The 24,060-nt window shown below is 50.6% G+C and overlaps 10 protein-coding genes across 10 annotated transcripts; 4 read left to right on the forward strand and 6 right to left on the reverse strand.

The window, feature by feature from the left end:
- Window positions 1-151: 151 nt before the first annotated feature.
- On the reverse strand, window positions 152-2,119 carry Z518_01829 (uncharacterized protein; the record flags this gene model as incomplete). The annotated part of the gene is made up of 2 exons (XM_013418858.1): window positions 152-1,497; window positions 1,555-2,119. 2 exons carry the CDS (start codon window positions 2,117-2,119, stop codon window positions 152-154), a joined length of 1,911 nt encoding a protein of 636 aa, XP_013274312.1.
- Window positions 2,120-2,562: 443 nt separating this feature from the next.
- On the forward strand, window positions 2,563-2,769 carry Z518_01830 (uncharacterized protein; the record flags this gene model as incomplete). Its single annotated transcript, XM_013418859.1, is given in 2 exon segments — window positions 2,563-2,690; window positions 2,706-2,769. The coding sequence occupies 2 exon segments, from the start codon at window positions 2,563-2,565 to the stop codon at window positions 2,767-2,769; spliced, it is 192 nt and encodes a 63-aa protein (XP_013274313.1).
- Window positions 2,770-3,723: 954 nt separating this feature from the next.
- On the forward strand, window positions 3,724-5,189 carry Z518_01831 (uncharacterized protein; the record flags this gene model as incomplete). Its single annotated transcript, XM_013418860.1, has 2 exons — window positions 3,724-4,421; window positions 4,487-5,189. 2 exons carry the CDS (start codon window positions 3,724-3,726, stop codon window positions 5,187-5,189), a joined length of 1,401 nt encoding a protein of 466 aa, XP_013274314.1.
- Window positions 5,190-6,071: 882 nt separating this feature from the next.
- Z518_01832 (uncharacterized protein) lies at window positions 6,072-8,699 on the forward strand (the record flags this gene model as incomplete). Its single annotated transcript, XM_013418861.1, has 1 exon — window positions 6,072-8,699. One exon carries the CDS (start codon window positions 6,072-6,074, stop codon window positions 8,697-8,699), a length of 2,628 nt encoding a protein of 875 aa, XP_013274315.1.
- Window positions 8,700-9,093: 394 nt separating this feature from the next.
- Window positions 9,094-11,255, reverse strand: Z518_01833 (uncharacterized protein; the record flags this gene model as incomplete). Its single annotated transcript, XM_013418862.1, has 5 exons — window positions 9,094-9,349; window positions 9,413-9,743; window positions 9,808-10,195; window positions 10,309-10,503; window positions 10,578-11,255. The coding sequence occupies 5 exons, from the start codon at window positions 11,253-11,255 to the stop codon at window positions 9,094-9,096; spliced, it is 1,848 nt and encodes a 615-aa protein (XP_013274316.1).
- Window positions 11,256-12,080: 825 nt separating this feature from the next.
- Window positions 12,081-13,593, reverse strand: Z518_01834 (uncharacterized protein; the record flags this gene model as incomplete). Its single annotated transcript, XM_013418863.1, has 2 exons — window positions 12,081-13,060; window positions 13,119-13,593. 2 exons carry the CDS (start codon window positions 13,591-13,593, stop codon window positions 12,081-12,083), a joined length of 1,455 nt encoding a protein of 484 aa, XP_013274317.1.
- Window positions 13,594-14,303: 710 nt separating this feature from the next.
- Z518_01835 (eukaryotic translation initiation factor 3 subunit K) lies at window positions 14,304-15,237 on the reverse strand (the record flags this gene model as incomplete). Its single annotated transcript, XM_013418864.1, has 2 exons — window positions 14,304-14,862; window positions 15,068-15,237. 2 exons carry the CDS (start codon window positions 15,235-15,237, stop codon window positions 14,304-14,306), a joined length of 729 nt encoding a protein of 242 aa, XP_013274318.1.
- A 693-nt stretch (window positions 15,238-15,930) lies between these two features.
- Z518_01836 (uncharacterized protein) lies at window positions 15,931-17,147 on the reverse strand (the record flags this gene model as incomplete). Its single annotated transcript, XM_013418865.1, has 2 exons — window positions 15,931-17,072; window positions 17,123-17,147. The coding sequence occupies 2 exons, from the start codon at window positions 17,145-17,147 to the stop codon at window positions 15,931-15,933; spliced, it is 1,167 nt and encodes a 388-aa protein (XP_013274319.1).
- An 878-nt stretch (window positions 17,148-18,025) lies between these two features.
- Z518_01837 (DNA mismatch repair protein msh-2) lies at window positions 18,026-20,885 on the forward strand (the record flags this gene model as incomplete). The annotated part of the gene is made up of 2 exons (XM_013418866.1): window positions 18,026-18,049; window positions 18,105-20,885. The coding sequence occupies 2 exons, from the start codon at window positions 18,026-18,028 to the stop codon at window positions 20,883-20,885; spliced, it is 2,805 nt and encodes a 934-aa protein (XP_013274320.1).
- Window positions 20,886-21,068: 183 nt separating this feature from the next.
- Z518_01838 (uncharacterized protein) lies at window positions 21,069-21,508 on the reverse strand (the record flags this gene model as incomplete). Its single annotated transcript, XM_013418867.1, has 2 exons — window positions 21,069-21,310; window positions 21,370-21,508. 2 exons carry the CDS (start codon window positions 21,506-21,508, stop codon window positions 21,069-21,071), a joined length of 381 nt encoding a protein of 126 aa, XP_013274321.1.
- Window positions 21,509-24,060: the final 2,552 nt, after the last annotated feature.

Raw genomic sequence — 24,060 nt, forward strand, 5'->3', positions numbered from 1 at the left:
GATATGCTTGTATCGTTGAAGCGAGCGTAAGCATTGTGGGTTTCGTCTTGATGCATCCAGGACGGATGGTAAGCAATAGTCTATCAATTGGGTAATGTCTTACCGGACAATAGTGGCAGGAAAGAGTATCGCCATGCAGAATTCTTGACGATTAATCCTTTCTCAATCGTAGAGAAAGCTTGGAAACCCGATTATAGGTTTTGGAAGCTCCATGTGTTGTAGTGACAAAAGCTCGGGACGCTTGGCCTCTGAACGTGTCGAACAAACGAGCGCCAGGAGTAGGACTCTCTGGGCCCTCAAATCTAGCACGTTCCCAGCGTGGCGTCGGGCTGGGTACAGGAATTGCTAAGAAACCCTCCGTGCCTGGACTGAGAGGAAGCAGCGCTTGTGGCGAGAAATATTCTTCCGGCGCAAAGTTCGGATGGGTCAAAGCCTCGAGATTTGACTCCTCCACGTCGAGGTCTGACTGTACTCGGGGCGAAGACAGTCTGAACAAGGCGGTAATAGCAATGTCTTTTTCCATTTTCTCAAGTGTTCCGTCGTCGACAAATGTGGCATCTTCTCGGTAGATTTGTGGCATCATATGTTGGTGTGCCATGTCCCTCAACATACCCTTTTCGATCCATTTTCCTGGCTTGTTCCACACCTCTTTTCTTTCGAATTCTGTCAAAGCCGCTGTGAGACCGATGTGCGCGCGACTCTTTGCCTTTGCTAAGCTTGTCAGACAATGCCAAAACAAGTTTCGATGTCCCGGCCTATTGTTGTTTTGGAACTTCAACTGAGGGTCCCTCGCGAGATCACCCCAGAATAGGATTTCGTTCTTGCTCGATACCACAGCCGCCTTGCGTCGGAGCACGAGAGAACGGTCAATGAAAAAGATTCGGAACTCCGATGGTTGCTGCGAAGTTTCTTCTGCCGCATCGGAGACAGGAACGATCGAAATCTGTCCTCTGTCGAAAGCCTCCTCGATTCGTGCGTGCAGAAGGATGAAATTGCGTGAGCTATTGAGCATCGCCTTAGCGTTGAGCTCTCCAAAGCAGTATCGGATTGTACCCTCGGGTGTGTTGGCTGGGATTATATGGGCGTTCTTGATCACTTCGCGAGGCCACCATCTTTTTGTAACTGGACACCATAGAAGGCAGTGTCGGTTTTCTGTGTCCTCTTCTTCCTCTTCTTGCTCTTCTCGGTCCTCTCGCTTATACTTAGCGTCATAGTATGCAATACTTTGTTTTCTGAGATCAGCTCTGGCGTTCCCGGTCTCTGCAATTCCGGCCGCACCCAGACAACTGGCAACGGTATCTAGGGAGAACATCATTGCAATCGCATTCAAAGGCGCACCATCGGTGACAGCATTGAGAATCTCATTCCGCCATGTCTCGGCATGCTCCATGAGACGGCTATGGGAGTTGTATTTGTCCTGGAGCATCTCGAGATCGTCTTCGTTAAACTCGATAAAGTTACCAGAAGGAAACGTTGAGCTAGCCTTTCGTTTCTTGCCTAGTCACAGAACGTTAGAAATGTATCCTATGAAGGGAAGAATCAACTCAAACTAACCGGTCCGAATGCTTTCTCTGATCTCGGGTCTCACGTCTGTCAATTCTATCCGATCCATCTCTGCACGTTTCTCTTGTATCTCATAGAGAACTTGGTGAACCTTCAGGGCCTCAAGAGACAACATGTGGTGCAGGGTAATGATGGTTCGCAGGTACTTGTCTATGTGCTTTACTCTGTCTGGGCTGTCTTGTTTGAAATCTTTTGCCAGCTGAATGACTTTTCGGGAAAGATCTTGAGTTTCGAGCATGCTCTTCACCACAAGTTGTGAGCTTTCTGAAGCGATGATGTACTGTTTTGTATCTGGATGGTTGTCTTTGAGCGCCTTGGGACTAAAGAAACCGACGATGACGACCGACTTGTCTTTCCTATCCATGGCATCCAGACCATAGATAGCCTGGAGTAAGGTATTGTATCGAGCTTCAGTGCGAAAACCGGGCAGGTTCACTGCACCTTGGCCATGATCAACGAAAGGCGGAGGACTGTCGCAACGGTGCGCAGGTGGTGGAGTTCGGGGGTCTTCACTATGCGGTGGCCCAGAGTGGACCGAAAGGGAGGTCTCAGACATGTTGTAGCCGTGTTAAAAAAGTGCAAGAGTTGAAGGTAAAATGAATGGAAGAGAGAAAATGTTAGCTAGATGAAAATTTAAATAAGTCCTCGATCCAGAATGTTGTCGTGACTGCGGGGCCTACGGCGGACGACTATTAATCGAGGGACGAACCAGTCAGGATATTAGACCACCGCCGTGAGCCAGAATGGCGGTTTCTCCCAGATTGGGCCGATGGATAGGACGCAGAAGAGACTCCAAGCAACTCGGCGAAGAAGCTTGACTTCAGATGGGAGAGCATTGTGGCAGGGGAGAGAATACCAGATCACTTGATACTCATTCTGCACTTCCAGCAACCATGGGCAGCCCTCAGACGCAGTCTGTCCAAATGCAGACGTAGAACAAGGAGATCAGTCCGTCGAGCGATCCTCAAGCATTGGGAAGCTGTCATGTGGTCGGTCATCATGGCTATGGTCGTGATCATGGAACGTTGTGGTCTGCAACTCATCAAATCCCGTCTGTGCCTCTCCATCATTCGCGAAGAAATACGACGAGCGGCTCCTGGACTCCTCGTACAGTATCCCGGCACCGTGTAGGTCGGTTTCAGTGTTGGCCCGAATGCTGGAATTGTCATTGGAATCTTCGTCAATGGCTGGATGGTGGACACTTGAGGATACCAAAGAGTTCTGCTCGTTGCTCTTATGTTATTGAATGGTTTTATCTTTATACCATGTTGGGACCAAATAACCCGGTGCTCTTGATGGGTGAGATTCTCAGGGGGCTGCAATGGAAGGTTTTCAACACAATCGCGCCATCATATACCTCAGAAGTTTGTCCAACAGCCCTGAGAGGCTATCTTACCTCGTACATCAGCTTGAGCTGGGCTATTGGTCCCCTCATTGCGGCTGGAGTGCTGCAGAGTTTAGTTGACGATCCCAGTCAATGGTCTTACCCGTATTGCTCGATCTGCCCCCTTTTTCCGTGCAATTTATCATCTAACAAAACTCTCAAAGCATTCCATTTGATGGGCAATGAATCTGGCCTGTCCCATTGTTCGTTATTTTATTATTTGTGCCACCATCGCCCTGGTAACTGGTTCGCAAAAACCGATTGCAGAAGGCAGAAAAACCTATTCGTCACCTCTATTCCAGTAACGCCGAATCTTCGACAGAAACAGAGACGAAACCAAAGATATGTTGGCTTGGACGGTTCATACAACGCAACTTGAACCTGATCTGAACGCTGGGACATCTTGTTGGGACTGCGTCAGACGAGGCCCCAGATCGCCGACGGACTGAAAGTGTGTGCGCCACGAGGCAGACAGGTGCTTGTGGGATGGACAATTCAGTCATTCTTCTCAACATACTTTTATACACTAGCAGGCCTCAGCGCCCAATGGGTACTTTCAGCATCACCTTCGTGGGCAATGTTCTCTCCTGGTCATGGCAATGACGATGTGATTGAAGCGTTAGCTTCTTTTATAATTGGGGTCAACTATCAGACGATATAAACGGCTACAGTGGCTTGGCTCGACGACAGAATGATAGTCACGTGCGACATTAAACCTCATTGGGTAGGCTGGCGACAAAATCGCCTCTTGCTTCTCTCACAAGCAAGCGTCAAAGATGTTAGAGCTGCCTCATATTTCGAACTGGGTCAACGGTGCTCATGCTGCTCCGGTTGCAAAACGCATAAAAGTCATAAACCCGGCGACTGAGTCTACGCTTGCTACTATCGACGCGACATCTCGCGAAACCATCAACAACATCGTCTCACAGTCTCTTGTCAACTTCCAGAAGGGGCCATGGTCTCGCGCGGATGCGTCCGAGCGATATGCTGTGCTCTCTAAGGCAGCGTCGCTGTTACGGTCACGCATCCCCGAAATTGTTGAACTGGAAACGGCACAGACAGGTCGCCCGATTCGAGAGATGCGTGCTCAATTAGCTCGTATACCAGAATGGCTAGAATATTTTGCGTCGCTGGCCCGAGTCCACGAAGGTCGAGTTACTCCGTTCAAGGGTCCTGTCGTTAATACTCTTACTCGCCTTCCACTAGGTGTGGTCGCTCAGATTACCCCTTGGAACCATCCGCTCCTGATTGCAACAAAGAAGATTGCGGCTGCCCTCGCTGCAGGGAATGTCGTGGTGGTCAAACCATCTGAGCTGGCCCCTTTATCCGTCCTCAAGCTCGGGGCTTTATTCCAGGAGGCGGGCCTGCCTGATGGGACGTTGCAAATTGTCTGTGGCTACGGGCGCGACACCGGGAAATTTCTCTGCGAGAACCCATTTTTGGCTAAAATTGATTTAACAGGAGGATTGACAACGTACCAAGCTATTGCGCCAATAGCCGGCAAGAACATGGTCCCGATTAAGTTTGCCTTCTTCCCAGTTTAGATATCGAAACTGCAGTCAAGGCAGCGCTTTTTGCCAGTTTTATCGCGAGTGGACAGACTTGTGTCACTGGAAGCAGACTGTTGGTGCATGCGGACATTTATGATCGATTTGTGGAAGTTCTAGAGAGAAGAGTCAAAGTCCTCCGGGTAGGTCCCCCTACGGATGTCCGAACGCAGATTGGAGCCGTGATTTCGAAGACGGCCGTCGACAGATGTGCTGCCTTTGTGGAGCGTGCTGTGGAAGAGGGCGGCAAAGTCATCTGCGGGGGCAATGCTACCAATGTTGCTGGTAAGGGATTCTTCTTTCAACCAACGATCATCGAAACTCACCCCGGATCTGATTTATCATGCCACGAGGTCTTTGGCCCCGTTATTGCACTCATCAAATGTGAATCGGAGGAACACATGATAGGCGTTGCCAATGGCACTTCTTTGGCACTGGGAGCTTCGGTCTGGACCAACGATTTCGCCCAGGCTCATCGGGTTGCGGATAAAATTGAGGCCGGGATCGTTTGGATTAACGGACATCATCTGAACGACCCTTCCTCACCATGGGGTGGATTTAAAGAGAGTGGCATAGGGAAGGAGAATGGACTTGAAGCTTTCGAGAGCTACACCAAGGTCAAGAGCACGGTCATAAATTACCGGGTGCCTCCCACGTGGTTCGACGATGAGATTGAAAATGCGCGTTACGGTTGAAAATGGAACTGGGAAAATCCCTTGATGTGTTCGGCACATCACATCGAGACCTTTCTCTCACAAGGCTGGAAAGACTTCCCCGTTGGGGTGTTAATAACTGTGACGGAGCTATTTTGGGTTAGTATTTTGGCGGTTAGTGTTGTGCTGCTAGAAAGCAAGCTAGATCTAAAGTAGACAAGCGCGACTCTATGAAAGACGCCGGAACTCCAGAATGCATCGGAACATGACTTTTTCACCTGCGCAGTCCAGCATTGCATGGGAACTAGCAGTTCTTCTACTCTAATTGACGTTCTGGCTGGCACTCCTGAAATCTGAGGTCTTCTACTCTTACAACGCCACTGCTTCTGCGTTGGAGCATCAATGGATGATCAGCGTGCACCGTGTTCTCTTCTTTTCTCCGACTCGTGCGCATCCGCGTGGCACTGTTGGGAAGCGTCTTGTAAGATCTCAAGCTCCTTCTGACGATCACTGGTTGACACCTTGGAGGCATTCCTCGTACATTACGGATCCAAGGAATCATTAAGACATTGTCCACATGGAGTCCGACGTAAATCCATCACGTCAAAGCCCTCAACTCTCTTTACTCCCTTCGGCACCTCGAAGCTAGAGGCTATCGCGTCGAGCGACTCTGGTAGCAAGACCGATAAAGAGTCGCACACAATCGAATCTTTAGGCTGCGAATCGTCTCCATCTATAGCTGAAGGACCAGAAGCGAGCCAGGAAGATGTTTTGTCTGGTGTGACAGGTCTCGAGAGTGAAGAGCAGGAAGATGCGACAACAGAAGTACATCTCGACCTCAATGCGTTGGATAATGGTGACGTGGCTCGTCTCAAGCAACAATCATTCATCCGCAAACGATTTGATCCGCTGATGTCAATGTTTATGCCTTCCCATATCCGACGAAAGAAAGCTGACCTGTCCTACGTTAATCCGGTTGAGTGGGAAGAAAATGCCCGCGCACTTGAACAGCCAGCCACGCTGTCGTTCAGGACTTCCACTCCTTTACGCAAACTTCTTTTCGACTATCTCCGCCATGTCGAGCCAGTTCTTCACGACCCTAGCATCAACGTTGATTCTCCCGAAGTGGAGGACAAGCTCGCGGATGCTTTGCGATCCACATTTGGTGGGAACTCTCTCGATGTTCTTGGTCAAATTGGTTTCGATGCCACTGACGTCGCAAGCTGGTCCTGGATATTCTCTTCTCAGAGTGTTGATCTGGCTGTCGCCCGGTACACGGCGTTGGCTGAAGATCTCCGTCGATCAAAAGCTGGCCGGATTCCGAAATTTGTTCCACTACAGCTCCTCCGTGCAGGAAATCTCAGCGCTTTCGCCTTGAAAGAGCTGATCAACAGCATGTTGACCGACTTGCGAATCTGTCAGGACACGAAGCGATACTTTGGCTGGAGCTGGACAACACGAGTCTGCTTGGTCGTTCGACTTCTTCGACATGCTCGCCGGGTTGATCCGAATTGCCTTGATGATATCACCCGGATTGTCAAACATCTTTTCTCTGATTACTACATGGTCCATCCTCGTTCGTTGGAGTCACCGGAATTAAAGCGCTTGTCTCACATTTTCAACCGATTCTTGACCCTGATTGCCTTAGCCCCCTTCACGACACCATTCAATGCCTATCTTCTCCAACAAAATGCGCAATTATCTCTTGTCCGCCTAATGGTGGGCTTTCAACCCCAGCTTCCGCTCAATCGCGAAGGCTACCGAGCTCTCATTTCTGTTCAATTGTTGCACCGCAAAAGTAGGCATGAACGGACGTGGGCAGAGGCCAAATCTCCTTCCTGGCCACCATGGAGGCGGATAAAATCAGGGATAGAACAAGACCTCCAATACCCGGGCAAAGAGAGCCGTGCCATGAGACTCCTGCGACGAATGAATGAGGCGGGGTATACTCACGGTGTCTGGGAGAAGAGCGCTGCAGTTTTGGCCGGGTGGGATACCGATAAAAGCCCGACGATACAGACTCGAGCGATATTAATGCGCCAACGCCAACCCTGGCTCAAGCCACAACCGGGCCGTGACCTCCTCGACCGCCGTTCTGATGACGAACCAGAATTGTGGGCGGCACGCATCCGAGCTACAAGGAGCAGAAGAGAGGCTTGGGCTGCTTTCTGTGCCTACGAGAAATCTGCAACACACTCCAAGACACGATATTTACCGTACTTCGCCATGTTGGACAAGTTGCTCGCTCAGACCGCCGACGCTTCGTCGCCCCTCGGATCAGCACACGTCCCAGGTGACGTTAAAGAAGTGTTTGAGGACCCGACAAATCCCAGGGATCTTCTTTATTTGGAAAAAGAAATTCCTTCCGCCGATGAATTCTACGAGAACATGTTACGCGAGGGCATCAAACCGGCAGGCAGTATCCTTAGTGGTCTGTTAAACCATGCATTGGACATCGAGGCCGGTTTCTCCTACGTTCAGGACAGTCGATGGGACGAAGTCACCAAAGATGTTCTCTGCCACGCTGAAAAATACCCTCCCGCAATCATCCGAGATACTCTCAATCGAATCCCAGGCCATTCATTAGCCGCTTTCATTTGGCTGTTGTGTAAGTACGGCTATGACAGCCAGCCGCCCCTTTATGAGCTAGGCGTGGATGTTGCCAACGACCAGCTGTCGCGAGAGAGACAGGTCATCGCTCCCCTGAGCTACGCCTGGCAACTACTGTATGCCGGAGATGCTCATGACATTCGCGCTTGGAATGCATTTCTGAGAGGAGCTTCCCGCTGTTTGAGCGACGCCAGGGTGAGATGCAGAGAAGGAAAACTCGCTGCCGCTGATTATTTGGCCTTGAGCCTCGGAGTATGGCGCCGTTTATGGAGGACCTTTTCGGAAACTGCGACAGACCTCGACATCCACCCGGACCTAAACAGTTTCCGATACTTGGCAAGGACCCTGATAGTACTAGTCAGGGAAGTGCGTCTTCAGGTATCGACCGAGAGATTTGGTTCATTGGCCAAATTTACGTTTCTCCGTGCGGTTTATGGGCGAGCGACCAAAACTTTCCTCCCTTCGGCCAGCACGCCTTTTGTCGCTGTGCCTGAAGCTGCCGACTTGCGATTGATGGTCAGAATCCTGGTGTCTGTTCACGATGTTGACGGCTTATTAGCTTTGTTGAGATGGATGAACGAACACGCTGGAGTATTCGGGTCACTAAGTCATCATTCCGAACATGATGGCGAGGTCAGAGTCGAGATTGATTTAGCACAGGATCAGGATCGAACTCCCGCCGGGATCCGCACTGTCTTGTGTGCTTTACGTCTCTTCCTCGAAGGAAACGTGGCAGACGAACCAAATGACCAGGAAACTCTCTGGTTCGAGACGCCCTTAGCCGTGACGCCAAGAACGGTCGAAGAAGCAAGGGCCCTCTGTGAACCTCTTGGCTGGCCATCGGATGAGGAGACCAGGCTTTTTCTGTTGCAAGAGGCGGATTGGATGGCTCGAGTCGCTCGTGCTGCAGACGCCATGGCTTTGAAGCATTCTCAAGGGTAGAGTACACCGGAAGTCAGCCGCTTGACATGCTAGAGGTGATCAGGCTCAAAAGCGTCGTGCTGTGTATGACCCCGGAGAGTGGATTGATGTGGAAGGGTGAGGAGAACAAAGATTTGTGATTGTCTAGTAATATCGAGTGTAAAATAGTCGCCGAAGTGATTATTGAAACTCTCTGGTCCCTCCCAGCCCTCGTTGCTTCGTCCTCTGCTTGAAGCCGACCCCTCCATGGTTTGTGGACAAATGCTCACTTCTCGTTTCTTCACTGATTCGCATTCAAAACCCATACACTCAACATATCTCATTCTCTTTCCTGGCACAGTTTCTTTTCCCTAGGGAGATGATCTTCGAGCGATATTTCCGCTCTGATGGAATCTCAAGCGCTGCATTGCAATGTCTAAGATATGGCAAACTTGCTCCTAGCCCGGAGACTGGCACCAAAATACCAGAGAAGCCAGATTCCAATTACGCCACCGCCGAGAAGACCGCCGAGAATAGAGATGCCGCGGCCAACGCCCAGATTGACATATAACGGGTGTGCGAAGATGACGGCGCCGGCTGCCAGCGCGGACCGACACAGATCGTTTGCCGCGAACAGACTCGCTGCGTATTGCGGGTATGTGAGCGGCAGGTACATGAAGATACATTGGAAGCTACAGGAGACGAGGATGTTAGTTTAGTTCCAAAAAGAGACAGGAGAGGGAGAGGGGACATACAGGACAAAAGCACCAATGGCATAGAAGGTGATGCCGATGATGCTGACGATCCAATGAATATCGGCCTTGGAGGTCCAACCGAACCAGAAAATACCGGCGGGCATCAGGGTGACGGCAAACAGGGCTGGAACGAGCCGGTGTTCTTGGGCACGTAGACCATTCTTCTTGATGTCTGGCTCCAGGTACCAGTAGACATAGGAGCAGTAGATGACGATGCCGATGATGCAGCCTACAATGATGCACGTGAACACGATCCCTAGTTCGCCGATGTTGAACCCGTAGATTCCGATATACACGAGCGGGAAAGCCTCGAAGAAAGAATAGTAGATACCTGACCCAGGGCAGATTAGTCTTGAGGTCTCCCGGACGGAAGAAAGACGAGGGGTGAAACTCACCGTAAATCAGACTTGTGTATATATTGGTGAAGAACACAGCGGGATCCTTGAGGAAGATCTCAATAGGCTTCCACATCTGGTCTGCTGCAACTTTGCTCAAGCTCATGGTTCCCTGATCAATCTCGCCTTGAGACTTGATGTTCGGATTACCGGTAAGGTTGCGCAGGCGCCGCGCACGGCGGAGGAGAATATTGCTCGCGCTCGTCTCAGGCATGGAAGCGAACATAATCACAAAGACCGGTGCCGCACCCCAGAGGACTTCCCAGAGTGCCCAGCGCCAGCCTTCGACCGCCACACTGAAGCCGGATAACAGTGGGCCCACGGCGGGAGCGCAGAAGGCGGCCGCAACCCAGGCAGTCAGGGCATAGGGGAGTTTGAGGAGGCCGTACTGGAGGTCCGTTAGCGCGTGTCATTGCAGATATTCGAGCACGTCATCGGCGAGACAGAAAGTTGGGAGGCTCTGAAACAGAAAATTCCGAAGGGGGTGTGATCCGGACATACCATATCTCCCATTGTAGCACCGCCAGTCGCCAGACAGGGACTTCCCATGAAACCGGTCAGAAATCGCAGAACAAGCAGACTGGCGTAGCTGTTGGCCAACGCAGTCGGGACGCACAGGATAACGAACAGGCCAAATGATACGACGTAGGGAATATTTCGGCCGATGGCGGGGATTTCTGAGAGTGGAGAGAATAACTAATAACACACAATGACGTTAGCTATCTGGATCTCACATGCGCTGAACCGGGTGAGATTTTAGTGAGACATACCATCGGTCCAGTTCCGTATCCGAGTACATAGATGCTCAAGCCCAGTGCAGCCTTGCTCGTGCCGACGCCAAATTTCTCCATGACCTGTGGTTCCGCCGAAGTGTAGATGGCACTTGCGGCGTAGACAACGAAGGTATACAGCCAAATCACAAAAGTTACCCATGCTTTTTTCCAACTGTTCCAGTTCTGCGGATTGGCAGGATCATCGGTAGTGTACCAGTCCACGAGAATGACGCCGTCGGCGGTTCTTTGAGGGGCAATCACGCTGCTCTGTTGACGTTCGATAGCTTCTTCCTGCTCGACTTCAAAACGTTCTCGTGAATAAGGCAGTGTTTGCTCTCTGGTCCTGGTTCTGGTTGTGACCGTGCCCACTTGGCTGCGAGCCAACGAACGAGCTGTAGGAATTGTGCTCAGAGCTGGTGGGGCTTCGACATCCTCATGATGGAGGAAGGAATTCTGGTGCGAAAGAGTCGCTGGAGTAGTATCATTGCTGGTGATTCGGCTTGCGTCTGGGCCAACGTCGATCTCCTTTTCCTTCACTGATGCGGGAGCTTCTTCCCAAGGAATTTTGAAATTAGGATCATCTTCAGGGAAGGCGAATGCTTTGTTCCGCGTGATGAATCTAATGGCCTGTCCCAAAGCGGAGTCTTGGATCATATCGGCCACGGAGCTGCCCATCTTGAAGGGTTCTTATGTAGGGTTGGAAGAACACGGCCGGAGAAAGGGAGAAATACGAGTGAAGATACCAAACAAAAAAGTGATGACCCGACGTCTCCCTTTTAATATATGAAAAACCAGCCACTTCTCACGCAATGGCGGTTATTAATCCTTCTGGGAAAGGCATTTCCTCGTCACGTGGTGTTCCAGTTGTTGGCAGACCAATGATTGCGATGAGAATGGATACGAATTCATCGGACACGACCTTGATGTGGCTTTAGGGCCGTAAACTCTGATAAAACCCAAAATCTGGCGACTTTGTCAGCAGCTGGGGAGCTCGCTTTGTAAAACCGTCTGGTGGGAAAAGACTCAACCAGTGCGCCTGAACATGGACATGTCACGTGACTCCCTCCTGCGAGGCTATTCGGTAAGTTGCCTCTGTTAGGGCGTGTAGATGAGTCAACTTACAGATCAGATACGACAGAAATCGCCGTCGACTGCAGACAGGTGGAAACCGAAGCTGTCGGAAGGGCCGGGAACCCTGTTTCGGCAGTGGTAGTAATGGATTTCTTTCGCTGGGCCAGTCAAACCGGATTCTAGTGGTTACTAATCTTACGTAACCCCCGGGCGTAACTTCTAGCCGACTTTCGTCGACAAATACGTCCGTGTGGACAAGGCTGCTTTCTGGTGTGCTCATTCAAAGCCACCACTTGGCGCAAAACCGTACGTCTGTTTTCGTGTAGTTGTTCCGCTCTGCGGCCGCAATCATGTCCGTGCCATTAACGCTCGTAATATTCGTGACAACCCATGAAAAATTGCTGTCGCAGTACACGTCCGTTATCGATATCACGCTGATCGCGGAGTGGATTCCCAGAGAGTGAAATACTTCGGCTTGTCCTCCTGGAACAAATATGGGGGTATGAACCCGTTAGGTAAAGCAACCATTTCGATCTCCAATCTCACGCCGGCTTTCTTAAGGGTAGGTTGCAACTCTCGACACTTTTCGGTCATTCGTCGATGGGCGATAAGAACTTCGCTGATCCCTTCCACAGTATCACCGTCGTCAGATATGCTCAATCTCGGGATCTCGTCGTCTTCTCGGTAATATTCATACGAATAGATGAGATTTTTCAGCAGCCGAACTCCATGTTTTGCTTTATCGGTGGCTATGCAAATTTCAAAGGGAAACCAGACCCTCCTCCGAGCCTGGAACGGAGGTCGGTCACCTAGCGGAATCCCAAAAACCTTGAGGGTTTCTAGATTGGGGGGAAGTCTGCGCCAAGTAGCGTGGTCGCAGCCGGCCCTGACCCTGACTAGATTGACCGTCCGAACATCAAGATCTAGTTGTTTGATTGCACGAAACCCGGTCAAATTGAGATGCTGGCTGGGCTGATTGATGTGCTGAAACCCCTGCCTCAAGTATCCCAAACTCAAGGACAGAAATTCGAGCGAATCGCTGCAGTGCTGGGCTATGGCGTCCACAAAGGGGCCTGGAGAAACATTTCCATGCATGCGAGTGTTTCTGGCATTGAATATGCCATCGTAGCGAATCCCCTCGCTGATTTTGAGGGACTTCAGCGCGCGGGGGAAGCTCAGGAGGACCGCCAGGGACGGAGAGAAGATGTCACATTCTTCGAGGTGCAAGTATTCCAGGTTGGTGGATTTGGCCAGAGTTTCATCGTCTTGGAAGGCTGTGAGCAATCTGTCGGGAAAGTCGGTACTCGCACAAGACATGGTCAGCGACCTTAACTTGGGATGCAAGAAGAGCATGGCATATTTCGTCATTGAATAGAGTTCCTTTTGTCCATCGACAAAGTGTAACGTGCCTGAAACAGGACCATTAGCTAAGGAAACCATGGCAACGTGCTAGTGGGATGAACAGACAAGTTTTCAGATTGGGCAAAGCCCTCTCATCAGCTCTGGGCACGACAGCAGAGGCACTTTCAAAAATTCGCTCATATCGGTCCTGCAGGTTGACCCAAACCACCCTCTCTTCCGGAAACTTGGCATTGCAGTCGGGCGTTTCGAGACATAAATGCTGAAGGTTCCGCATTCGGCCAATGTGAGGCGGTAAAGTGCCCAAGCCTGGGTCCTCTCCAAACTTAGTGGAGACGAGCAGAGAACGAATCCAAGTAGCACGGCGAGCATTTGCGTGCAAACCAGCAGATAGGGCCTCGGCCTGACGTCCACTGAGCACTTGGACAGTGTGATACAAGAAGGGTTCGGCAAGATCATCAAAGTGTTTGCACACAAGAATAGCGTCACACAGGGTCCGAAAGTCGAGAAAACTGAATATTGTAATAAGAACCTCGTCCGGAAGATGAAGCAAAAGCAGAGATTTTGGCGTCGGCGCAATCATGATGGGCAGGAACAGGAAGATGGGAGACTTTCAAGTGGTCGGTCGGGTCGTCTAAGGGGTTTGCATGTGGAAGTGGGGTCCCGTGGTCCGGTGCGAGGGAAGAGAGATGTAAAGATCAGAACAGAGGTACAAGATAATAAATAAGACACAGAGACGGCGAAGTAGCTTTTTGGCGATGTGATGAAGTTGAATAGAAGGGGGTAATGGAGGCAAAAGGCAGCTGAGCGACACGAGATGGCCATGTCACCTGATGTCAAGCGAGTTGGCCAACTTTCAACGGCAGGACGCAGTTGGCACGTGACAACGCAGCGAAACGGCTTGAACGAGAGAGCAAAGTTCTTAAAGAGACACCTTTTGAGGGTTGGTCTTCTCAAGCACCTTTGCTTCGATCAACATCTACCCATTGATCATGTCTTACATATCAACGGTGGCGGAACGACATCCACCTGGAAGCCAACAATAACAAGAGGCTTGAACCATGCCCTCGACTGGCTCGTGAATTTTCTCCCCTCCTAAAAAAGACTCAATAGGAGGCCAGAGATCCTCTTTTCAACCCGCAGCTTCCTCTCAAGCCATGTGATGCCTGATCACTCTTCCAGGCTACCGAAATTCGGCCGATTCCTGGCTTCTGCATCATGTTCTCCCCAGATCATTCCATCTCATCGGAGATTCCATTTTCCACTAAACATGAGGGACCCCCATTATGTTTCTCACGCCGGTGCTTCATACCCTCTCCTGAAAACCCGACCAAACATTTCCACACCTACTCTTTCGCTCTTGACCTCGCTCTTTGCCTCGTTCTCGGCGTTCGATGGTATTTCCACTTGTTGTCCTCTGACTTTCCAGCCACAAGCACCCTGAGCAAATTTGGTCAACGCGTCTCCTCGCAAATCAAGCCACCCACTCAGCACTCCCAGGTCGATTGATCGAAAGGTCTTCCCCACTTCACCTGCAATTCGTATTCGGACCAGATCCTCAAATCCGGCCACGTCGGCGTAGAGATCTGAGTACAAGTCGTCTGATTCCAGCGTGGACCAAAATGCATCATACTGTGCCGATTCAAGCAACGTATTTAAACGCGTGAGTTTTTGTATCGACTCTGTGAGATCGGTGGTGGGCATTGAGGTATTGCCAGGGTTGTATGGGATTGTTGAAGGAGGGAGGAGCGCGAGGGACAGCGAGAAGGCGGGTGAGGGAAACACAGTCAAGGCTTTCACGAGGATGTTGGTGACCGTCTCCGGGTGGAGGAGTTGTGGGTTGAATTGATATCTGATTCGTGGCAGGTCAGCATTTCTCCTGTCATTCAAAATTCGACACAACAAAGTAATCGGGGACATAAAAGGTCAGATAGAGCTAATAATTCGACTCTCCATAATTCCCGAAGGACCAGTCAGGTAATAGGAAACGTGGTATGAAAAATCTCTTCATCATCGAAACAGACAAGTTCGGCGATCTTGCAAAGGGGAATTCTTACAATTTGAGCAGCGCCAGGCAGGCGTATGCATCGAAGAATTTTTCTTCACACTGTTGGTTGACATATTCTTGAAAAGTGGTGGTGGTCTCAGGGTTGTATCGATTCAGACCATTAAGGATTTCGTCAATGTGCGCAGGTCGTTCCTTGCATTTGTCGAAGCCCTGAGGCATCTTGGACGGATTTCACACACGCAGATCGCTTGTTGGGGTGTACCGCGGGGGTTGGCGTTCAAGTCTTCAAGAAATGAATTTCGCAGGGCCAGTGCGCGCTCCCAAGTTCCTGCGGCATGTTGTGGCGAGGCTGCCAAAAAAACTCCGGCTCGGCACGAATTACCAACTTGGAGAGATGGCTTGGCTACTGGTTCACGGTTCAGCCTTGTTCCAAAGGGACCAGATACAACTTAGACTTAGTCTTGCTTCTTTAGGAAGCTACTGAGGAACCCTATCACTCTCGTCCATGCCTTTGACAAGATCGACAGTCAACAAAGTATCCGTCGAACGCCACAACCGTTCTCTTGGAGATAAAGAGCACCTCGCGTCAGTGTTATGCTCATCCCGCCCTTCATGTAGGTTACAAGTACTTCGATCATAGATCCCATCACTGAGGAGATGTGGTAACCTGATTGAGTATCGACGGCTTTTCGCTCCGGATCCCAAATTCCCTCCCCCCGTGATGACATGCCTTTGTGTACGGGCCGACATATCCTTTTCTCACCGCTCCTAAATCCTGGCTCACTGCGTTCCATTCCTTTGTTGGTGCTAGACCCGGTGATCGTCGAGTCCCTGCCTCAGGTGTACGAGCTTCCCCGGGAGGTTGATATTCGACTCGGAGGATTGGGCTTTCATCTCACGTTCGATTGGGCACTACAAACCCAGCAAGTGGTCAATCATGTCCAAATGCGCCTCACCGGCCAGATGCTTGACATGATCAGCCAGGTCCTGTGGTTGGACAAACACTCGCCAGATGTGATCCGGCACGTCCTTGAAGGCGTCGATGAAACGTTCGTTTTTGTTCTTATTCTCCATATGGGGAATATCCGTCACCTTGCGGATGTAGATTGCTTTGATCCAATCGGGATATTTCTTATACATCTGTGCGTACACCTCTGGGTCTGACTGGGTGGAGTCGCCAATACAGATGAACTTCCGTTTCGGAAACCAGGATTGTATCTTTTCGATACGGTTAGTCTTGTATTCTTGGATACCCTGGGTGAAGGATTGAAGCGGGCATCCGAAGTTCATCCACGAGGCGTCACGAAGGATGATGGTCCCTTGGGGATAGTAACAATTGACGAATTGACGGAGGAATGGATACAGATTGTAAGGTGACGCAGAGATAAAAAACCAGGCGGGAGATCGGAATGAATCATCCAGAATCTTGTAGAATTCTGGCATTCCGGGGATGGTTTTGGGAATGTCGGCGAAGGTGGATTGCAGGATTCCAGTAGGTGTCGATGTCATGGTCACTTTGATGGTGTCGTCAATGTCGGAGATGACTGCCCAACCTTCAGGACCAGCAAAGCGAGTATTACATTTCAGGTCGGGAAACATATGACCGCCACTGGTGCAGACAACTGTTTTGCCATCGGCATCGTCAGATCCCCCCGTGAGCATCGTCTGGCTGCTGATTCCGTTGGGCTTGGAGGGCCCAAGGAGCCTTCTGTGAGGACTGCCATCGGGGTTTGGACAAGGTATCTGGATTTCAATCGTACGCCTAGACGCTACAGCCATGATGAAAGGCTTGAGACGTTCTTCGATTCGCTTTCGAGCTGCTGGATCGCCACCCACTTTCCCATCTAGACCAAGCAGATCAGCGATGCTGCCGACATATTTTGTCAAGTCCTTTCGCCCAGAACGGAAAAAGCAAGCCACAAATTCGGCCTCCCAAGGTTGAGCCGAATCTTTCCCAGGTTTGGTAGGCCTATAGGCGGTGTTATCCAAGAGCCATACGATGTTCTCCGTCGGGGTTGCTTTCTTGCCAAATGGATTGCGCAAGCTCAAAAGACCTGTTTGTAGATCAGTACCTTATCATCTAGGCATGCGGTCTACGACATACCGGTGCCCTTGCCGATGAAGCCCATCTCGGACCTAGTGTAGCGTTTTGGCAATCTCTCTTCAATGTCATAGAAATTTCCTTCTCTGCGGGATCCAGCTTCGAGAGGGAATTCATGGGCCTTTTGATCGACGCGGTCGAGGAGCGCCGCCTTCCTCTTGACCTGGTCATGATGAATAAAGATCTGCGACAGCAGGAAAGTTCAAAGGATTTGGGGATGGGTCGATCTTGTGACTGGGGGAAACAGTAATGATAGCGTGCCAGATACGAAATGAGAGGATTTGATGGGCATGTGATGAGAGATGGATGTTGGGGGAGAAGGGGAGGAAATGAGAGAGATGATCGAAACTGAAGCAGGAGGTATCATAGTAGCTGATCACACAGCAGGTACTATACGAAATGGTTGGAAGGCACGAGGCTTGTCATGTTGTCAGCAGGCACGAGAGCACACGAGAAGTGAGAAAAGAGCGAGCCTGAGGCGACAATGACTCATGAAAAGAGAAAAGATCAAGCATGCTGGGACGGGTCTGGGGCAAATGATCTGGATGAGAGTGCCGTGATAATAGATGATCACTGAAATTCACCATCGCTTTGAAGAGACGATGAGAGGAGGCTGATAGCGCCTGAGATGCTCATGTAATCGGTTATGATGGCAGTGATCTGGCAGCCCTCCGTACATGCATCGAATTGGGCAGCCCGGGGGGGCCTAACTTAGAGCCTGGATGCCGGAAGCCCCTTTTGTATGAGCCTCAAAGGTCCTTGCCTACGAGTCCCCTCCGGCCCCGCAACCTCGGCCAAGACATCGCGTCTTAGCCACTTTACGCGTGAGAATCGCGTCCCGCGTTCCATGAAATCGTCCGCCATCACTCACGACGACCTTTTGCCGCACCATCAACTCAGTTCAAGATGTCGTCCCGACCAGAACTCAAGGTAAGACCGTTCCTCGACACCATCCCGCCACACTGACGGGCTTCTTCAAAAACAGGTCGATGATGAGGGTGGCTTCATCCACACCTTTCGTTCCTTACCTCCCAAGCCAGATGGTAGCAACACTATTCGCGTCTTCGATCGAACCGACTGGTACTCGGCACACGGAGAAGATGCGGAATTCATCGCCCGAACAGTCTATAAGACGACCGCGGTCATCAGGAATCTCGGTCGCAGCGACAACGCCTTGGCCAGTGTGACAATGTCGACCACGGTTTTCCGAAATCTCCTTCGAGAAGCACTCTTCAAACTTGGGAAGAGAGTAGAAATCTGGGAGGCAAGTGGGAAGGGCCAATGGAAACTGGTGCGTCAGGCCAGCCCAGGAAATTTGCAGGCGGTCGAGGAAGAGTTGGGTACCGGCTTGGACAGTCAAGGCGATAGTGCACCCATCATTCTCGCTGTCAAGGTCAGCGCCAAAGCCAGCGAGGCAAGAAATGTGGGCGTCTGTTTTGCCGACGCGAGTGCCAGAGAACTTGGTGTCAGCGAATTTCCGGACAACGACCTTTACTCCAACTTCGAGAGTCTCCTCATTCAGCTCGGCGCCAAAGAGTGTGTCGTGGCCAGTGATGGCCAGAAAAAGGATGTTGAGCTCGCCAAGATACGACAAATTGCGGAGTCGTGTGGCATTGCCATCTCTGAGAGATCTGCGGCCGACTTTGGAACCAGAGACATCGAGCAAGATCTGGCACGACTTCTCAAAGGGGAGAACGCCATCGGACTGCTGCCTCAGACAGATCTCAAGCTCGCAATGGGCAGTGCCGCTGCTCTGGTCAAATACTTGGGCGTGCTGACAGATCCGAGCAACTTTGGTCAATTCCAGCTGTACCAGCATGATTTAAGCCAGTTCATGAAATTGGATGCTGCTGCGCTCAGAGCTCTCAATCTGATGCCGGGCCCAAGGGATGGGTCGAAAAGTATGAGCCTATTTGGTCTCCTTAACCATTGCAAGACTCCTATAGGAGGTCGATTACTGGCCCAATGGCTCAAGCAACCCCTGATGAGCCTGTCGGAGATCGAGAAGAGACAGCACCTGGTGGAGGCTTTCGTGACCGACACAGAACTCCGCCAAACCATGCAAGAAGAGCATCTTCGCTCGATACCGGATCTTTATCGTCTAGCTAAGAAGTTCCAGCGCAAACTGGCCAATCTAGAGGACGTGGTCCGTGCCTATCAGGTTGTCATCCGGCTGCCTGGCTTCATTGAAGCCTTGGAAACTGTCGTCGACGAGCGGTATCAAATCCCGCTGGAGGAACAATACACGTCCAAGTTGAAAGACTTATCCAGCTTTCTGGGTAAATTGGCTGAAATGGTTGAAACGACGGTCGACCTGGATGCTCTGGACCGACACGAATTCATCATTAAGCCAGAATTTGACGACCATCTCCGGGTGATCCGAGCTAAGCTCGACAAGGTCAAACACGACATGGACGTTGAGCATCGTCGCGCCGGAAAAGACCTCAACCAGGACTTGGACAAGAAGCTTTTCCTGGAGAATCACAGAGTGCACGGGTACTGCTTCAGACTCACCCGCAATGAAGCGAGTTGTATCCGAAACAAACACCACTATCAGGAGATTTCAACCCAAAAGAATGGTGTCTATTTCACGACACAGACACTCCAAGCGTTGAGGCGCGAGCACGACCAGCTATCGAGCTCTTACAATCGAAAACAGTCCTCCCTCGTGTCTGAAGTCGTTTCGGTCGCTGCGTCATACACTCCAATTATCGAGCAACTGGCTGCCATTATATCTCACCTTGACGTGGTGGTCAGCCTGGCTCACGTCTCTGTGCATGCCCCTACTGCGTACGTGCGCCCAAAGATGCATGAACGTGGAACGGGAGACACGATTTTGAAAGAAGCTCGTCACCCGTGCATGGAAGCCCAAGACGACGTCAATTTCATCACGAATGATGTCGAACTAAAACGAGACCGTTCGCGATTTTTGATCATTACCGGGCCCAATATGGGAGGCAAGTCCACTTACATTCGGACCATCGGGTGCATTGCGTTGATGGCTCAAATTGGCTGTTTCGTACCATGCACCGAAGCCGAGTTGACAATTTTTGACTGTATCCTTGCTCGTGTCGGAGCTTCCGACTCACAACTCAAAGGGGTTTCCACGTTCATGGCTGAAATGCTGGAAACCGCCAACATCTTGAAGAGTGCCACCAGAGATTCCTTGATCATCATTGACGAGCTCGGTCGAGGCACAAGCACCTACGACGGATTCGGTCTGGCCTGGGCCATTAGCGAAGAGATCGTGGCTCAGATTGGTGCATTTGGCTGTTTTGCCACCCATTTCCACGAATTGACGGCACTGGCAGATAAATTCCCCAATGCCGTCAAAAATCTCCACGTGGTGGCTTTTGTTGGTGACCAGAAAGATGCCATGACCAACGGCGACAGCGACGGACCGAACAAACGGAGAGAAGTCACGCTGCTATACCGAGTCGAACCTGGTGTCAGCGACCAAAGCTTCGGGATTCATGTGGCTGAACTCGTGAGATTTCCGGAGAAAGTGATCAACATGGCCCGGCGAAAAGCCGAAGAATTGGAAGATTTCACCAGCGTGATAGGTGACGAAAAGAAACACGAATACTCCAAGGAGGACGCAGAAGAGGGCAGCATATTATTGAAAGAAATGTTGAAAAAATGGAAAGAACAGGTGGAAGGTCAGAACTTTACCAAAGAGGAGAAGCTTAGGTTGATGAGGGACATGGTCAAGAGTGACGAGAGGTTGGTGAATAACCGATTTTTCCAAACCGTTCAGGCATTGTAAGGTGCAAACGGGCCAGGTTCAGGCTGTGTGCCTGAGCTGGGGTGACTGTGTTAGACATTGTACAATATCCTCATTGCTAGGGTAATAGGGCGAGTTGTATCCTATCGAGGATGGACTTAAAAGGCCATCTGTTCCATTTTAAATCAGGCCTTTCTCAATCCGCTCTGTTCTTGATGTTCCTCCTCACATGATCTTCCCCTCCATGTTGCTCGGCATATTTTGTTGCAATGTGCTCCGGTCCCTCACCAGGGTACCTTGGTCAAAGTCTCCCGCCTTGGTCATTCTTCCTGTTCCTTTTTGAATATCTCCTCCTTCTTCAAAAGGAATTTCGCGGTTGTTTCCAGTTCCAGACACCTTGCTACCGTAGTTGGCCGTGCTTCCGGGGAATTGGTTCGTTACAGATTGATCGATGCCGGACTCGGTCGCTGTTGAGTTGCTTAGTCGAATAATCCAGATTTGAGGATATTGCATGGAGTGAACATACTACTGACACTGCCTCCATGGACGGTTTTGCCTCCAAAGCCACTATCTTGAGCGCCATGCTTCTTCTTAGGATCCGCGAGGTCTTGTTGCGCTTGGACCGCGATGTTGAGAAGGTCTTGGCCTTTGTATTCTTGAGACATGGTTCGATTTTCTTCTGAGGTTCATTAATTCGTGCAGTGGAATTCGCTTGTGGCCTTGAAAAAATTCCCAAGTATCTCAGCGTCCACCACAGTCCATTCAAATAGAGATGTCGTGATGTCATTGGCTAACGTCATGCCAAGACGGTATCTATATCCGATTTGGTGCATATGCTAACCAATTTGGGCGGTACAAGGCTGCGTGAGGCTGACTGCGACTAAGATGCAGATCAGCTGGACTCCCTCTCACGCTGTCAGGCTTTCAGCGGGAGAATGGCTGACGAACGAATAACGATCTGGTACATAGCTTGAACATGGACTGCCATGAGAATAGAGGACCGTCTCCGAGAACAGATGCCGGTTCTACTGACTTTGTGGCCCCAATGAATCTATTCTCTTTGCTGCTCCCAATTGGAAATGGAAGACACGCTATCCAAATGTAGGACGCCCATTAGAGCGCGCGCTGTTCTTCCCCAACACTTCTTCAACCTGCGCCCTCATTGTGCTTGTTTGACTTAACTGCGATCTCCAATACGTACAGAACAGTCTTCATTTTTGTTCTGTCTCGTCAATCCTACATACCGAAAGGTAATGCCCTAATCAGTCAACTACTATGATCCTGCTTTCCTCAGCGCTAGAAGTCGCCGCTCATCTATATCTGCGATCCTACGTCCTACTCCTGGTACATCATACTATGCACACTAACGGGTGTACCAAGAGGTGGGAGAGATTCCGTATCGGGGTCACCGACTTCCAAGAAGTTTCATAGGCACAGAAGTCATGTCATCCGTCATCATGTCGTATGGCTCGACTCTTATCGACAAGTTCGGAATGGTCTCTCTCTCATACGACGAACGTCCGGGGAGAGATCTTTCGGGACATCCAACAACAACTGTACATTCAAAAATTCTCCACACAATCTTTCGGCAGTCCCAATGCCATTACTTCGCCTCCCTCGGCCAATCCCCAGACATCCCCCCTCCATCCCCAAGTTAAAAACCATGAGCAACCTCCTATCATCCCTCGCGACATCAGGCCTAGAAGACACTTTCTGCAACCTCTTGGGCCACCATTATTCAAAATTCAGACACTAGGCCATATATCATGTTTCGGCCTGCCAAGTCAGACACTTTCAACCAGAAAAGCCAACTTCCATTGGCGCCCCTCGATTGCAAGACCATTATATCCAGCTCGTAGAAATCTGCAGGAACCGAGTACGGTCATACCCTCGTCTCTGATAAAGAATGAATCTGCATCAGCCACCAAATTGTCAGAGAATGATATTATCAATACATGTCACCTTGAGAAACTCAAAGAAACTCCCCTTCAGACTGACTCTTGTTCGTTAATTCAACTCTCGCAAATAAGAACGGCGCTGGCGAAGACCCGCCTGGGCAACGACAATAACCAGCAGGTAGGATGTTCCCAAGGAATTCATAAATATCCGCCAGAATTTGAGAATACTAAGCACTAAGCAGGTATATATCGTTGGGAGTCTTCCATACTGGGTTGGTCGTCATATCAGTTGAGTGATCGGCTTTGAATGAAAGAGTTGGCGGACACAAGACCCCAGCCTGTATTTGAAGCCAGTGAGAACGCCCGAATGGAAGCTGCACTCATCGAACTGAAACAGTTTGCAAAACAACCAAAGCTTCGAAAAGCTTTGAGGAACTCGAATACCATCTTTGAAGAAACTGGAAATGTCTTGTCAAGGTCTTCACCGTGCCGGCAGTTTCGCACTTGAAGGCAGGGGTGGGCATTAAAAAAAAAGTTCAGACTCTCTAGCTGTGGCAGCTTGAAGCTGATGACTGGATGGAATATGTCACAATCCTCAGGAAATGCTTCAACGACAACGAGCAGAATTTCAAGCGTGAATGCCGAAGCTGTGATGACGAGTGGTCCCAAAGCATTCTATGGGGAAGGTAGTTTGGCGGAAAGTAAGGCAACCGGTGATCTGGCGTCGCTCATTCCTTCGTTACCAAAGAAGCAACATATTTTTCCCGCCAACTCTGCCTCCAAACCCAATGCTAGTGAACCGTCGTCGTGCAGGCGTAAGACTTCATATTTTGAGTGTTCACGTGAAACTTGGGCCAAGATCATGAAAGAACGGGATGATTGCGCCGCCTGGAGGGGAGCAGAGCCTCATCGGCGATCGAGTCTGTGTTTGTTGTCTCTCAGTGTGGTAAAAACCGACATCCAAATGCCGCTGTCATCTCCCAACGTTGCTTCCATGCTGAGTCGGAACACACTTGAAACCACCGATTTCGAGGCGAAGGCATACAAAAGCGCGGTTGGGTCACTAGACTGATATGCTTGAGAGCGGGCTTGTCGTACCTCCGCCTCCGGTCAGGAGTCGGTCTCTCCTAGGGTGGGGTTTGAAAAGATGCCTGGGAAAGGAAAGGAGAAGGTGATCAAGACCCGTCGCGGGGACAGAGCGGCAAATTAGTAGGGAAATGTTAAAGAGTTTCTTTGGTGCCGGAATGCGAGAGATGAAGAAGATGGGGCGGCGAGTTGGCGGGATGGGCTTGGGACGTAGCGAGAGCTCGAGTATCGCT

Source organism: Rhinocladiella mackenziei (genome assembly GCF_000835555.1).
Source record: "Rhinocladiella mackenziei CBS 650.93 unplaced genomic scaffold supercont1.2, whole genome shotgun sequence".
In the NCBI taxonomy this organism is placed as follows: domain Eukaryota; kingdom Fungi; phylum Ascomycota; class Eurotiomycetes; order Chaetothyriales; family Herpotrichiellaceae; genus Rhinocladiella; species Rhinocladiella mackenziei.